This window comes from Rhinolophus ferrumequinum, chromosome 9 (assembly GCF_004115265.2).
Source record: "Rhinolophus ferrumequinum isolate MPI-CBG mRhiFer1 chromosome 9, mRhiFer1_v1.p, whole genome shotgun sequence".
Taxonomy (NCBI): domain Eukaryota; kingdom Metazoa; phylum Chordata; class Mammalia; order Chiroptera; family Rhinolophidae; genus Rhinolophus; species Rhinolophus ferrumequinum.
The window spans coordinates 57,760,438-57,776,535 of NC_046292.1; the positions used below are offsets into that span (position 1 = coordinate 57,760,438).

General features: G+C 35.6%; 1 protein-coding gene across 2 annotated transcripts in view; it reads left to right on the plus strand.

Moving 5' to 3' along the window:
• The window catches only part of MIGA1 (mitoguardin 1), a 76,995-nt gene that overhangs the window by 11,343 nt on the left and 49,554 nt on the right, over positions 1–16,098 (plus strand). For both annotated transcript variants that reach the window (XM_033114045.1, XM_033114043.1), the window contains exons 3-7: positions 2,013–2,190; positions 4,185–4,321; positions 6,645–6,771; positions 9,543–9,676; positions 10,426–10,549. In XM_033114045.1, the coding sequence (XP_032969936.1) occupies positions 2,013–2,190; positions 4,185–4,321; positions 6,645–6,771; positions 9,543–9,676; positions 10,426–10,549 (700 nt within the window). The remainder of the gene's footprint in view (positions 1–2,012; positions 2,191–4,184; positions 4,322–6,644; positions 6,772–9,542; positions 9,677–10,425; positions 10,550–16,098) is intronic.

A 16,098-nucleotide genomic window follows, 5' to 3' on the forward strand; every position in this document is an offset into this window, starting at 1 on the left:
AAAGTGTTAACTACATTGTCAGTTTCTTTAATAGGTAGCTAACTATGTTAATCTAGTTCTTCCTGAGTAAATTTTGATAGTTTCTGTCTTTCAAGGAATTGGTCCATTTCATCTAAGTTGTAGAATTTTGGGGTATAAAGTTGTCATAGTAATAATCCTTTTTTACCCTTTTCATATCTGCGTCTGTGGTGATGATCCCTCTTTCATTTCTGCTTTTGGTAATACGTGTATGTGTCTTTTCCTGCTTTCTTTTTAAAAAGTCAGATTGGCTAGAGGTTTTATTGATCGAAAAAAAAACAAGCTCTTGATTTTATTGATTTGCTTTTCTATTTCATTGATTTCTGTTTCGTTTTTGTTACTTCTATCTTCTGCTTGGTTTGAATTGGATTTGCTCTTTCTCTAGTTTAAGGCGAAAGTTCAGATTACAGATTTGATATCTTTCCTCTTTTGTTAATGTAAGCATTTAATGGTATAAATTTCCTTCTAAAGGTAAAGCTGCATGCCACGGTTTGAGGCTTTTGTTCCTTTGTGGTGACCGAGGAGAAGGGTACTGACGCAGTTTTGCTGCTCCACAAAAACTGCTGTTTCCCTTCCCAAGTTCTGCACCATTAGGGAGACTTTCTTAGGATTCTTGTAGTCTTTTCTGTGAGTGCTTGGTGGGATTCGTGAAAATAAACCTGCAAAATGTATGGATTGCCCCTATATTTGCAGCACACCTCCCCTCCCCTCCTCAGGGGCTGCTCCACCCTCTCTTACCAATGCACACTCAGTCTCCACCGGTTTACAACCATAATAGCTGAATGCTTACTGATGTCCTGCTGTGTCTTGTCCCTGTATGCCAGAGTGCATATCTTATCTCTCCCTGCAAATATCTGTGTCTCCTTAGGGTTTGGGGCCAGTTGATTACCCTCCAATTACAGCTTTCTGATGGGTTCAAGAAAAATTGAGAACTTGCCATTCATTTGGCTTCTTTGTTGTTGTAAGGCTGGAAGTGACACACTTTCCAGCTTTCTACATCCCCCAATCCTAAAGCATTATTGTAGAGTTCTGCATTTAGGTGATTAATAGTCTGTCCCCCAAGACAAAGTTAGTTACCTCTTGCTCTGATATGAGTACTTAGTACATACTTACATTACTGTGTCACACTATACTGTAGTTATTTGTGAATATATCGGTCTCTACTATTAGTATACTGCTTGAGACGAGCAAGATCTGTGTCTTCTGTATACTTGGTGCTTCCTGATAGATGGAAGGCATTCACTATATGCTTATTGAATAGAATTAGTACAGTAAGATTTTAATTTTAATTTTCATAATGCAGTCCTTAACACATTGTAAGATGCTGAGTATTTGTTGACTAATTCACAAATAAAGGGGCTTATTCAGATATTTAGAAATTGATGTTTCTCTAAATTGATGTATATTTGTCTAAATTTCCAGATAAAAAAATTTGATTCATTCAGAAAGTCTGGGGCCGGCCCAGTAGCTCAAGTGGTTAGAGCACAGAGTTCATAACACCAAGGTTGCGGTTCGATTCCCACCTGGGCCAGTGAGCTGCTCCCTCCCCAACTAGATTGAAAACAATGACTTCACATGGAGCTGATGGGTCTTGGAAAAACACACTGTTCCCCAATAAAATTTATTTTTTAAAAAAGTCTGATTTAATCATTCCAATAATTTAAAATCTTGCTATGATTCAGACAGAAGATTTAGTTGCATAAACTAATCATTAGTTGTTCAACAAATATTAGTGGGGTTGAATTATTCTGTGCTCCTGTTGACTCTTTGGATAATACTATTTACCTGAGAACTTCAGAGCAGTGGGTAATAAATTACTATATTTTGAGGGGGATGGTTCTAAAATTCAAATTGAGCAAGCTGCTTTGAGTAAAATAATATTACCTAGTAGTATTTAGAACTAGATTAGCTTAAGAATAATTTCAGTTTTTATGTCTTTATTTTAAGTGAACAAATACAAGACTTTTTTATCAATCTAAGTGCATCTTTTCCAGATCAGATTTTCGCCAGTAGCTAAAAAGTTGTTTGTGGTAACTGCAGTGAGTGCTGTATCTGTAATTTTTCTGGCACATCACTTTAAAAGAAGACGTGGAAAGAAGAAAGGAAAAATATTACCCTGGGAACCAGAGCACCTCATACTTGAATATACAAAAAGAGCAGCGTCAGAAAAAGGTATGTAGAAATAACTGAATTAAGTCTGCAAAGGAAAGTTTATATGTAAATCATAACTGGAGTGCAGTAGTTTAGTCTCCAAAATTTCCTTCCTTAATATTTAATTCATAAGTAATACAGATTAATTTTAGAAAGATTAGAAAATACAGATAAGCAAACAGAAAAATATTAAAATCACTGGAAACTTTGTGACCCAGAAATAACTACTGATAATACTTTGGCACATATCTGCTCATTTACATTTACGTTTAAAGATCATATTGAGACATAAAATTTTATACGGTAGTCTCCCCTATCCATGATTTTGCTTTCTGTGGTTTCAGTCAACCATCAGAAAACATTAAATGAAAAGTTCCAGAAATGAACAATTCATAAGTTTTAAATTGTGCGCTGACCTAAGTAGCGTGATGAAATCTCGTGCTGTTCTTCTTCATCCCATTCAGGACATGAATCATCCCTTTGTCCAGCATGTCCTCGCTGTACATGCTCCCCACTCAGTCACTTGGCAGCCTTCTTACGTAGTTACTAGATTGAGTGTCACAGTATCGCAGTGCTTGTGTTCGAGTCGCCCTTCTTTTACTTCATAATGGCCCCAAAGCACAAGAGTAGTGATGCTGACAATTTGGACATGCCAAAGAGAAGCCATAAAATGTATGTGTAGGGAAAAACAGTATACATAGAGTTCAGTACTATCCATGGTTTCAGGCATCTACTGGGGGGGACTTGGAATGTCTTTCTGGCAGATAAGGGTGACTACTGTAGTATATACAAGAAAATAATTTATATATTTTAAGTAAAATGCTGATCATACCTTTTGTAACCTCTTAAAATATTTAATAATATGTAATAATGTCCTTCCAGGTCAATAAAGATATCTCTGTGCTATCATTTTAATTTTAATTTATTCAGTTTTATTGAGAAATAATTGAAACGTGCTATCATTTTTAATATGTACCTAGTGTTAAAATTGTACACATAAACCCAAATTTAACTATTTCCTTATTGTTCCCTTTAGGGTGTCTTTCTTGCTTTGCATATACTTGTCTGATTATTTCCTTAGTATATAAAGTTCTATAAGTAAAATAGCTGTATTTTAAAGAATCTGTAGTTTTTGTTGGCAATATAATACACATTGCTAAATTGTATCAATGAAAATAATTTCTTGAGCATGCTGGAATTTTTATTAATTTTTTTAATTTATAAATTTATGATTTAATGTATCATATGCTTTTGTGATTCGTTTGTACTAATGATTATTTAGTACAAACTAAATAGTGCCAATAATTAATGATTATTTTGTGCCAAGTACAGTGACTATTACAACAATAATGATGGCTCTTAATGAGATTTTATTAGATCTCAGGTACAGTGCTAAATGCTATATATTCATGTGTTGTTTAAACTTTGTATCAGTCCTGTGAATTAGGACTGTAATTCTATGTTATTGTTCCCATTTTATACATAAAGAACTGTGGAAAAGTTAAGTCACTTGCTCAAGTTCATATAACTTGATTTGAATTGAAATGTGTTTTCACTGCTGCATTAAGATAATCTAAGGCACAACATCTGCTCTAGATGAGTGGATAGATGGTTAAGGGAGACAGATGTATAAAAAAGTAATTACAACATAATGCAATATGGATAAGGTTTTGATGTAATTCAGGAGAGGAAGTACTCATATTTTGTTAAATTTATAATTTAAAGGTTCATAGTTGCCGGTATTTTTATACTAATCACAAGAGACATCAAATACCACCCTGATTAATAAGAGGAATGTTTTATTCTTCATTTCAGAAACAGATTTTAGTAGTGTTAAGATTTTAGCATATAGATATGCAGATTTTAATAATGGTGTACATTTAATAATTTACACAATTGAGTGAAATGTGTTTTAAAATCAGCTTTCTGAGTGAATATCACATGAACTTTGAAATTTTACCTAAAATTTATCATTGGACTTACTGATAATTGTAATATATATGTTTGTTTGGTAGGTTCAAGTTGTTCCAGTAGTAGACAAAATTTGACATTATCTTTAAGTTCTGTCAAGGACAAAGGATCTCAGTCTTGTAACTATGCTAATGGAGGACTTTTCAGTAAATACTCAGGTTCTGCACAGAGTTTGGCCTCTGTAAGTAAAGAAAACAATTTATTATTATTATTATAAATTTGTTTTTATATCAGTCGTTATCTCTTGATTTAAGTGTTATACAATTATAGATAGTTCTTAGTATGGAAAGAACCTGAAGAAATCTGATTGAGCCTGTTTTCTTCAGGCAAATAAAATTATTATTTTGCTAAATATTCAGCCAGTTTCTTCCAGGCTTTTTTGAATAGGTGATGTGGTCCTTTGTTGCCCTATGAAAATGGTGGTGATATAGAAATGTTGCTTCAAAGCTAGATGTCCTGCAAAAAACTGGAAAATGCATCCAGTCTTTGTACTAGGTCGCAAAAATCCCTGGATGAGCCTGCTCAGGTAAAAGTGTTCGGCTTGCCGAAGCCAAGTATGGAGTTCCAAACCTCTTTCTTTGGAGTATTAACATAGCATTGATTGACAAGTGAGAAATGAAGTTAGTATTTGTTTAAATCTAATATAGTTTAAAAATCATTTTTAAAACTAGGTAGGAGATACACTTGCTATTAAATAAAGAAGAGGCAAGGAATGTGCAGGAAAAGATGTGTTCCTGATCCTCTCACTTCCCCTCCAGAGACAAACTTTGATAGTTTTTTATGTATATACTTCCAGGGAGTGCATGCCTTTACCATCATGTATATTCATTTAAAAAAATAATTTGTAGGACATCATATTTTGTTCTGTACTTTTTATATTTTGTTGGAATATAGAGCTGCCCCATTCTTAAATGCCTAAAAATATACTAAATTTGTAAAGGCTATTCTGTGGCAGGAACACTAGGTCAAAAGGCCTGCAGACGTTCAGTTCCTCTGTGAAACTGAGAGGATAATGAAGTGTATGTCCATTCTATAATTTGGATTTCCTCTGTGTCAGACAATGCCTCTGTTTTGAATTTTCTCAACTGAAAATGGAAGCTATTCTTAACAAGGAGTAGAGAGAGTTTCATGATAATAGTATGAGTAACAAGCCTTTAGCATCACTTTTCTATACTTGCCTCAACTGACCTAGTGATTCCACTGCCAGGTCTGTAAACAGATTTCTGCCTTTTAATGAATGCCAGAATAGGGTCATAACAACAGGCGTGGAAAGGAGGGTCCACAAAACTAGGGGACTGGATAAGAGAGGGATGGGAAGAGAAGTTAAAGATGACTTTTCGTTTTCCAGTTTGAGAAATTATGGATGGAAGCGCGTACTATTAGTGGACATGGAAGGAGGAAGAGTTGTTTTTGTCCCTTTTGGATACAACCTGTTTGAGATGCCAGCAGAAGAGCCAAATAGGCAGATGGAAATGTGGGCTTAGATTTCTCAAAAGAGTACAGAGCTGGAGTTAGAGATTTGGGAGCTAACTGCATGAAGATGACTGGAATGATTGGCTCAGACTTTGCTAGAGAAGGGAAGATGACAAAGCCCTTTCAGTCTTAGTTGTCTGTTAGCAGAAAAATCAGCATTGTAATAAATTCTAAAAGGAAAATAAGCTAGTGTAAAAAAAAAATAAGCTAGTGTAACATAAATGAAGCCACTTTCAAGTGGAGTTAGAGCTGCCAACCCAGAGGGACTGCCTTGCACGTCTTATTCCTCAAGCCTTTGGAATGTTAAAACAGAGCAAAATAACTTCTGGATTGAGCCTAAAGTAGCTTTATATTCCAAACAACTGCTTTGCAAAGATAACAAGAAATCAGATATGACGACTGCCAGACTGATGACTCCCCGACTGAAAATTAAAACATTCTTCAGAACTAGCATCACTCTGTTAAATTATCTGCACTTAGAAATGCCTTCCTTTGTTGATGTAATTGTTCTCCTTCATTGATGTAATTGTTCCCCTTCCCTTTCTCATAAATACCCCTTGCCTCTGCCTCCTAATCGGAACACTGTTTGGGCTTCTACCTGAATCAGTGCTCCCCAAATAGCTATTCTTTTGGATTTCAAATAAATGCTTGTTGCCTCTCATTTTAACCTTTTATTTTCAAGTTAACACTAGTTACCTCAAATCAAAGTCCGTGTGCATAATATGTATAAGTAAATATCTAATAAAACAGTAAACTATAAAAATAACTGCTTGATTTTTGATGGAAATAACTGCTTTATCAAAATATTTTTTCTACTTGTGTATTTCTGAGTAAATAAAGGCTCAGAATTTTTACGGTCTTATGATTCCCGAGTTTGATTGAATATAATCAGATTTGTTTTTTCAGGTAGAAATTACATGGGTTGTTTTTCCCAAGAATACGATTTACGTAAATAATTTATAAATGTAAAAGATCACAAAATACTATCACAAAAGAGATTTTGAAGTAACTTCTGTTGATCTTAATTTTAGGTCCAGAGTGTCAATTCTTGTCATAGTTGTGCTTGTGGCAATTCTAATTCCTGGGACAAAGCAGATGAAGATGATATTAAACTTGTCAATATTCCTGTGACCACTCCTGAGAACTTGTACTTGATGGGTAGGAATAACAGAATGTAGTTTAAGTTATTGTACTCCCATTTAATGTGAGACTAAAGAACTGAATTGTTCTATGGGAAGCAACGGTAATTGTAAAATGTTCTTATTTCTATTGACTCTAGTCTACATAACACAACCTGTTGTATTAGTTTCCTGAGGGTGCTGTAACAATTGACCACTTGGTGGCTTAAAACAACAGAAATTTATTCTCTCAGAGTTTTGGAAGCCAGAAGTCTGAAATCATTATCACTGGGTCGAAATCAAGGTGTCAGTAGGGCCGTGCTCCCTCTGGAGGCTCAGGAGAGAATCTGTTTCTTGCCTTTTCCAGCTTCTGGTGGCTTCTGGCTTGTGGCCACATGACTCATTTTTGCCTTCCTCTTCATATCACCTCTGTGTGTATCAAATCTCCCCCTGCCTTTCTCTCATAAGGAAAGTTGTGATCGGAGTTAGGGCCCACCAGATCATCTGAGACAATCTCCCCATGTTGAGATCATTCATTTAATCATATCTGCAAAGACCCTTTTTTCTTATAAGGTAACATTTATAGTCGTAAGTTAATCACATCTGCAAAGGATGTGGTAGGACCTGATATCTTTGGGTAGCCATTATTCAGTCTATTATCCTCACCGAACCTAATCTATTGACACTTATCTAATGACTCTATCAGAACCCACTTAATTTGTTTTCATCTAGCTATCATTTGTATGCTTCTTATATCCAGAAAAGATTTTAAGTAGACAGAAGGCCTGTGTTTTACATCCCAGTTGGCTTGACCATGAACATGTCTAGAAAGTCTCACGGGAGCCCAGAAAGAGAACCAGAGAACAGAACACCGCATCAGATTCAAATAATTTTTTCAAATGCTTTCCCCAGTTCTTTTCTACTCTATTTCAGGCTGTATTCCTTTTAATGGAAATGCATACTAATTTAAAAACAAAACCAAAAAAACCTTCATGTAGCCCTGGCCAGTGAGCAGTAAAGGGGATGATGAGTTGGCAGCATTGTGTGCCGCTGAAGCATTCTCACGCACTAGGATAATTAAAGACGTCATCTCTACAGAGAGTGTTGTCACTGTAGGTACTCCTGCCCATGGGGAAAGATGTAAGAGTAGTTCTTTTGCCACTGTTTCCAAAGGTCTCTAGGGAATTAAGTTCACTGTGCTTCTAGATTACTCTAACTATGTCTAGTAAACCCACCTTACGGCTCTGTTGGAATATTGAGAGTTAGAATTGAAGAGACATAAAGCAAAACTAGAGAAGCTGCTAGGAGTCTGAGTATCATAGAATCAGGATTAGTAGAAGCTGTGAATGACGTGATTACCCACCGTCTTGTTTCAGTTGGCTTTACTTGTTTCAGTTGGATGACATTAAAAAAAAAACAAAAGATTGGTGACATATGTTTGGATTCCTGTTACAAAACTGATAGATGATATGTGATAGTTTGGCCTGTGTTCCGCAGTGAGGTGAGATGTGGTACTTCCTGAGAGACAACTCTGCTGTTACATAGTTATTCCTACGTTTAGCCAAAATAATCAGATGGATAGAGAGTGGATGAAGTGAGAAAAGGCTGAAGGAATTAGATTTGTATAGTTTGGAGAAAGGAGAGTAGATAGTGATATACAGTAATTGTCTTTTAAGTGCATACATTTTTAGAAGGAAGATCTAGGCAGTGATTCTTTGCTACAAAAAAATTAAACAAGAAGGAAAGGCCTACGTTGCATTTAAAGAACATTTTATTTTTTTACAGTTATAGGTTCTCCAGATAATGAAGAAATGATTTTTGAGGAGAGGTATTCTTTTTTTTTTAAATAGTTTCAGGTGTACAAAACAATGTAATAGTTAGACATTTACACCCCTCACAAAGTGATAACCCCTCTCCCCCAATCTACTACCCTTTTGACATCGTATATAGCTGTTACAGTTCCACTGACCTTATTCCTTCGAGGAGAGGTTGTTTTTAAACTACCATATCTTAAAAACAGCTTGAGAATGACTTGCTCAGATTCTTAAGTATCTTTTAAATATGTTTTTCTTTTATATGTCTCGGAAAATTAAGGTCATGAAATATTCTTATTTTGATAGGCCCTTTTTTAAATGGAGAAAAAGAGGCACGTACTTGTATTCACCTATTTTCCCACATCAGGGATATGAAATTCCTACTTGAACTATAATCCTTTATGGGTTCATCCCATAATCTTGTAGATTTTTAACTCTGGCCCAGCAATTTATCCATCCAAATCAGCAAGTTGGTATCTTAGTGGTTTCAGACACCTTTTAGTGGGAAAAAAAGATAGAAGAGACTTTATTCTAGACTTCTGTGCTATTATCTTTCCTCTCATTTTTACTCCTGAGAATCTTTATAAACCTGATAGCGTCTTATCAACTAGTTTCTTTTATTTATCTATCAGTTTTCTTTTTAATTTAGGGGGATATTTTGAAAGATGGTTGTGTGACTATAAAAATTAGCCATTATTGTTGGACTTTTGATGAATTGTTAATATTTTCTAGAAAAATTCCGAGCACTATATACGTTTGAATTACATTGGTCATTTCTCTCTGGTTTTCAGTTGACTAGAACTGTAGGCCTGCAATCTATTGGGAAATTATGATTCTGCTATGAAATGATGTGAACATGAAATTAACTCCTTAGTGACAAAATTATAGTCAGACCGTGCCATTGGTGATAACTGTATGAAAAATACTTCAGACCCCAAATGATTTTATTTTGGCATTGGTTTTGCTTATTTACAATTGTTCTGTTCTTAATTTTTAGGTATGGAATTGTTCGAAGAGGCATTACGTCGATGGGAACAAGCTCTAACCTTTCGAAATAGACAGGCTGAAGATGAAGCCTATAGTTCCATTAAACTGGGTGCAGGAGATGCCATTGCTGAAGAAAATGTAGATGTAAGGGTGATTTATTTGCGAGTAGTCTTCATAATACTGGAAGAATCAAACTATTTTTAATGTTGATTCAGTGTACTTGCTTTCTGTGGCATTTAATAGAACTGTTTATTTTTTCCCTTGGGATTATTTGGGGATGTTTCCTATTAGGCTTTTTCTGTTCCATTAGTTGTTAAATCCTAAGTTTGCAATTGATCATCAAGTTTCCTGATTTTCTAAGAATGTATAGAAGTAAGCAGATATGATTTCTAAAGGAATTTTTAAAAGTCTGTTTTGTGTTTTGGGTTACATAAAAATCACATAGAGTTAGAGCTGGATTGGTACTTACAGATCATCTAGAATAGTGATTCCTAGATTTGTATGTGTGTCAAAATCATCGGAAAGGCTTGTTAAAACACAGATTTCAGGACCCCACCCCTAGGGTTTCTAATTCAGTGGGGCTGGGGTAGATCCTTAGAATTTGCATGTCTCACAGGTTCGCAGAAAATAGGGGACCTCGCTTTGAGAACACCTGATCAAGTCCAACTCCTTAGTTTTATAGATAAAGAAACTGAAGTCCCAAGAACTGAGGTGATTTAGCCAGAGGCACAGGTAGAGCCCATGTGTCCAGGCTTCTGTTGTAGCACTTTCACCACTCAACATCAGTTTTTATATCCCTCACTTTCGCTGCCTTTCATTTAAAAGCGGAAAATGTTTAGAAGCTTAACATTACAATATAATATTTACTGTGTGTGCTTTTTGTCTCTTTGTAGGATATTATTAGTTCTGAATTTATCCATAAACTTGAAGCTCTGCTGCAAAGAGCATATCGTCTCCAAGAGGAGTTTGAAGCTACCCTGGGGGCATCTGATCCTAACTCCCTTGCTAATGACATTGGTAAGATGGATATTTTGTATGGTTTTTATTAAGTATATGATTTCCTTTTTTCTATTCTTGGAACCATTAGTGTAAGTGTACTAACATGCTTACATGTTTTTAGAAAATAGCGAAGAGAAAAAAGTTCTTACATATTTTTTTTCTTTCAGTTTTATTTTTCAAGTCAACTTAATGCCCTTAATATATAAATTCAAGTAGGTACCATAGGTAGGATTGTGACATTATTTTAAAATTACATTCTAAGTGGAAGAATACCAGTTAAAGTGTGAGAGGGAGGAAAAACACAATAATATAAAAATGGGGCATCGACACACCACCTCAGAAACATGCATGCTGCTTATGGCGTACATTTAAAATATTTTAAGTAATTATATTTCTTGGACCTCATTTTAATTGCAGGCTAGATTTTGATGTTAGTAGTCGATACATACACTGTTACATGCCATTACCTTTGTTTCCTATTTTAAAAAGAACTTTGAAGAAACTTCTTAAGTGAAGTCTTAAAGGGAAAGAATGATTAAACTTGCTTCTTCAACTTCTGTAACTTCTGTAACTGGTGAAATAAGACAAATTATATTACATTTCTTTTGTTAAAAATAATTTGTCTTTTCACTTGAGGAAGGTTGTTGTTTTCCAGTAAAGAAAAAAAAATAGTTAAGGAGTGTTAAGCTTTTCCACATTTATTTATGAACATAAAGTACTGAAAGTGGCTTCATTTTGAGATATTTATGTATCTGTGCATTTTGAATTTAGGTAAAAGATTTCATTTGTACAGGCACACCTTGCAGATAAGTGTGAGTTCAGCTCAAGACTACTGCAACAAAGTGAATATTGCAATAAAGCCAGTCAGATGAATTTTTTGGTTTCTCAGTGCATATAAAAGTTATGTTTAACCCTATTCTGTAATCTATTCAGTGTGCAATAACGTTATATCTGAAAAAAACAATGTACATATCTTACTTTAAAAATACTTTATTGCTAAAAAATGCTACCCATCTTTTGAGCCTTCAGCGAGTTATAATCTTTTTGCTGGTGGAGGCTTTTGCCTTGATGTTGATGGCTGCTGACTGAGCAGGGTAATGGTTGCTGAAGGTTGCAGTGGAAATTTCTTAAAATAAGACAACAATGAAGTTTGCTGCATCGATTGACTCTTCCTTTCACAAATGGTTTCTCTGTAGCATATGATGCAGTTTGATAGCATTTTACCCACAGTAGAACTTCTTTCAAAATTGGAATCAATCCTCTAAAATCCCGATGCTGCCTTATAAATCAAGTTTATATAATATTCTAAACCCTCTGTTGTCATTTCAACAATCTTCACAGCGTCTTCACCAGGAGTAGATGCCATCTCAAGAAACCACTTTCTTTAAAGCATTCACATATTAATAAGCAACAGAATATAAAAAAAATAGAAAAATGAACAAAGCAGATAAGGAAGCAACTTCAAAAGAAAAATTATAATACTGCAAATATAAAGAAGCATGGGTAAATCTCATTGCTAGAATGGATATGGGAAATAAAGTACTTTCACTATCAAAAAAAGAGAAGAAACTACTTTCTTTGTTCATTCATAAGATCTTTGTGCTTTGAAATTTTTCTTGTCTTTCAAATAAAAGCACTTTTAAACTAAGGCATCAGCACTGTAAAAAGTCAAGGTATCTTTTAAAGTTTTATCATGAGATTACAGCAATTCAGGCTCCATTTCTAATTCTAGTTCTCTTGCTATTTCCACCACAGCTGCAGTTACTTCCTCCACCGAAGTCTTGAACCCCTCAAAGTCATCCTTGAGGTTGGAATCAACTTCTTCTAAACTCGTGTTAATGTTAATATTTTGACCTCTTCCCATGAATCATGAATGTTCTTAATGGCCTCTAGAATGGTGAATCCTTTCCTGAAGGTTTTCCATTTACTTTGCCCAGATCCATCAGAGGAATCACTGTCTTTGGCAGCTGTAGCCTTATGAAATGTATTTCTTAAATGATAAGATTTGAAAGTCAAAATTACTCTCTGATCCATGGTTTACAGAATGGGCATTATGTTAGCAGGCATGAAAACAACATAAATCTCATTCTACATCTTCATCAGAGCTCTGTGGTGACCAGGTACATTGTCAGTGAGCAGCAATATTTTGAAAGGAATCTTTTTCTGAACAGTAGTGCTCATAGTGGGCTTAAAATATTCAGTAAACCATATTATAAACAGATGTGCTGTCATCCAGGCATCCAGGCTTTGTTCCACGTGTAGAGCAGGCAGAGTAGATTTCGTGTAATTCTTAAGGGCCCTAGGGTTTTTAAAATGGTAAATGAACATTGGCTTCAACTTAAAATCACCTGCATTAGCCCCTAACAAGAAGTCAGTCTGTCCTTTGAAGCTTCGAAGCCAGGCATTGACTTCTCCTCTCTAGCTATGAAAGTCCTAGATGACATCTTCTTCCAATAGAAGGCTGTTTTGTCTGCATTGAAAATCTGTTGTTTACTATAGCCACCTTCATTAATTATCTTGGCTGGATCTTCTGGGTAATATGCTACAGCTTCTCCATCAGCACTTGCTGCTTCACCTCCCACTTTTATGTTATAAAGACAACTTCTTTGCTTAAGCCTAATGAACCCACCTCTGCTAGCTTCAAACTTTTCTCTGTAACTTCCTCACCTCTCTTAGCCTTCGTAGAATTAAAGAGCGTTAGGGCCTTGCTTTGGCTTAGGCTTTGGCTTAAGGGAATGTTGTAGCCGGTTTGATCTTCAGTACAGACCACTAAAACTTTCTTCTGTATCTGCGATAAGGCTGTTTCACTTTCTTATCATTTGTGTGTCACTGGAGTAGCATTTTTCAGTTTTTCAAGAACTTTTCCTTTGCATTGACAACTTGGCTAAGTATTTGGTACAAGAGACCTAGCTTTCAACATGCTTTCTCACTAAGCTTAATCATTTCTAGCTTTTGATTTAAAGTGAGAGGTGTGTGACTCTTCCTTTCACTGGAACAGTTAGAGGCCCTTGTGGGGTTATAGATTAGCCTAATTTCAACATTGTTGTGTCTCAGAGATAGGGAGGCTCAAGGGGAGGGAAAGAGAAGGGGCCTCAGTGGAGCGCTCAGAACACATACATTTATCGATTAAGTTCGCTGTCTTATATAGGCACGATTCGTGGTGCCCCAAAACAATTACAATAGTAACATTAAAGATCACCAATCACAGATCACCATAGCAAATTTAATAATGAAAAAAATGAATAACCAAAATGTGACACACAGAAATGAAGTGAGCAAATGCTGTTGGAAAAATGGCCCCAATAGACTTGCTTGATGCAGGGTCGCCACAGACCTTCAATTTGTAAAAAATGCAATATCTGCGAAGTGCAATAACTTGCAGTACAATAAACTGAGGTATGCCTGTATTAGAATTATGAATTACTGTTTATATGTCATAGTAACAGTTATATGAAACCTCTTTGCATTAATTTTGGTCCTTGCTTTTTTTCACACTATTATTGTCACCAAAAATTATTCATTAGACTTGAGTATTTTTTCAGTTTCTCTGCTCTTAGTATAGGTATGATGTTTTGACATATGGAGATTACAGGCTAGAAAAACATGGACAATATTTATGTTAACAAATAGAATTTGTCAAAGCCTTCTTTTTATATTTGTTTCTATGTATTTCTTTTGTGACTTTTAGAATGTAACTTCCTTTTGTAACTTTTTGTAGCTGTTAGAATGGCATTTATTAGAGTAAGTAGTAGAAAGAACAGAAGGAATTTAGAAAGAATTCAAAGGTAGACATTAGAATGGAACAACTAGAAAAGGTAGGAAAGTGGTTAACAGGCAAGAAAACCCACAGAGGAAAAGACGTAGGAAAAAATTACATGTATTTTTTAAGGGGAGAAAAGGAAAAGGGCCCCAAGACTTTTAATGCCTGTTCTAGGAATGGACGCTTTGCCGCTCCCTGTTCCAATCTTCAACTTGCAGTTTTTTTCTAGCCTCATGGGAAGGATCATGTAGCTGTGTAGGTCTTGTACTGTTAGCCTTGTAATATGCATCTCAGATTTTGTTCTTTTTGGCATGCCCAAAGTTTCTTTTTTCTCTTGACAGTAGAGGTTGGTGGAGTCCACCTCTGATTTGTTCAGGTTATCAGCTTATAAAGGTTTCTTAGGTTTTGCCCAGAGGGTCTGCTTTGGCCTCACATTGCATCTGGAAAAACTAAAAAACAAACAAAAAAAACCCCTAAGCAGATGGCTCAATTTCTGTGGCCTTCAAGTTGTTTCTCAGGAAGTTGTTGTTAATTTACAACTCTTAAATGGATAGGATTTCTAGAGTGGGACCCATAATCAATCCATGTATTTGCTTAGCTAAGATTTGGAATAAATTCCTGACCCCACCTATGTATGTCTTTACCTGGGCTGGCACTGGCTGCTAGGCTGGCTGGCTTTTTCCTGCCTTGGCTTGTTATTGCCCTGGCGATTCCAGTTGACATGAAGCTGTTATACTTTGTTCCTTATTGTGAATTGTTTGGATATTGTTCTGTTAAAATTGCAAATTTTCAGTTTTGAACTTCTGGGTTGAAAGCTGAATCTATGGCCAAGACACTAATAGTGGTTTAGGTATTATTATATCTGTTACTTGATATTAATCAAAATTGCTTAGAAGTCAGTTAACTCTCCTCATTCACTAAATCCAAATTCATTTTACACAATTTATATTATTGAGAGGCACCTTACAGGTAGCAGTCATAAATAAAGAGAAGTTAATAAATGCCGTCAGAAGCTCAGAGGTGAGTTTAAACCAAATACTGATCTGACGTCAGTGAATACTTGGTTGTTTTGGAATTTGCTTTGTCTTGTTTGATCAAATTAATTTTTTTCTCCTAATAAGTTGATAGGTTTTCAAGATTTATTAGCAGTTACCTATGTATCTCCTTTTGCCCTGTGTTTAATATCTAACAGCTACAATTGTTTGCATGTCTCCATGTGCCAGGACCTTTGCTAAGCACTTACATACATCATAGTTTCTTGTCTGGGTCAGGCACTATTCTGAGTGAAAATTATCTCAATCCTCACAACAACTTGTATGAGTTAAATATAGTTATCATCCTCATTTTTCAGATGGGGAAAGAGAGGTACCAGAGGTATTAAGTCACTTCCCCAGAGTCACACAGGTATTAAGTGGCAGAACCCAGATTTGGACCCAAGCAGGCTAGTTCAGCATCATATTCTTAACCACCATGCTGTATTATCTCACCACTTACAAGACAGACTATCTTTGAATGGAGGGTTGATTGTGAACTCTTTGTGGCAAAGTTCCCTATAGAAGATGGAATCTTGGATCAGGCAGCTTGGAATTCCCACGGCTGCTGAGCTAAAGAAACTTATTTCTGATGGTGATATAATTTATTTAGTGTGGATCTTCCTTTCCTTTAAAAACGTTGCCTTCCTTTATACCTCTGTGGGATCTGGTTAACTCATTCAGCTTTCCTCCTCTCTCAGAACCTCTAGGCACTGTAGACAGATTTCACTCATTCTGTTGAAGGAAGTTATCAAGGTTTTAATCCAGGAGCAAAA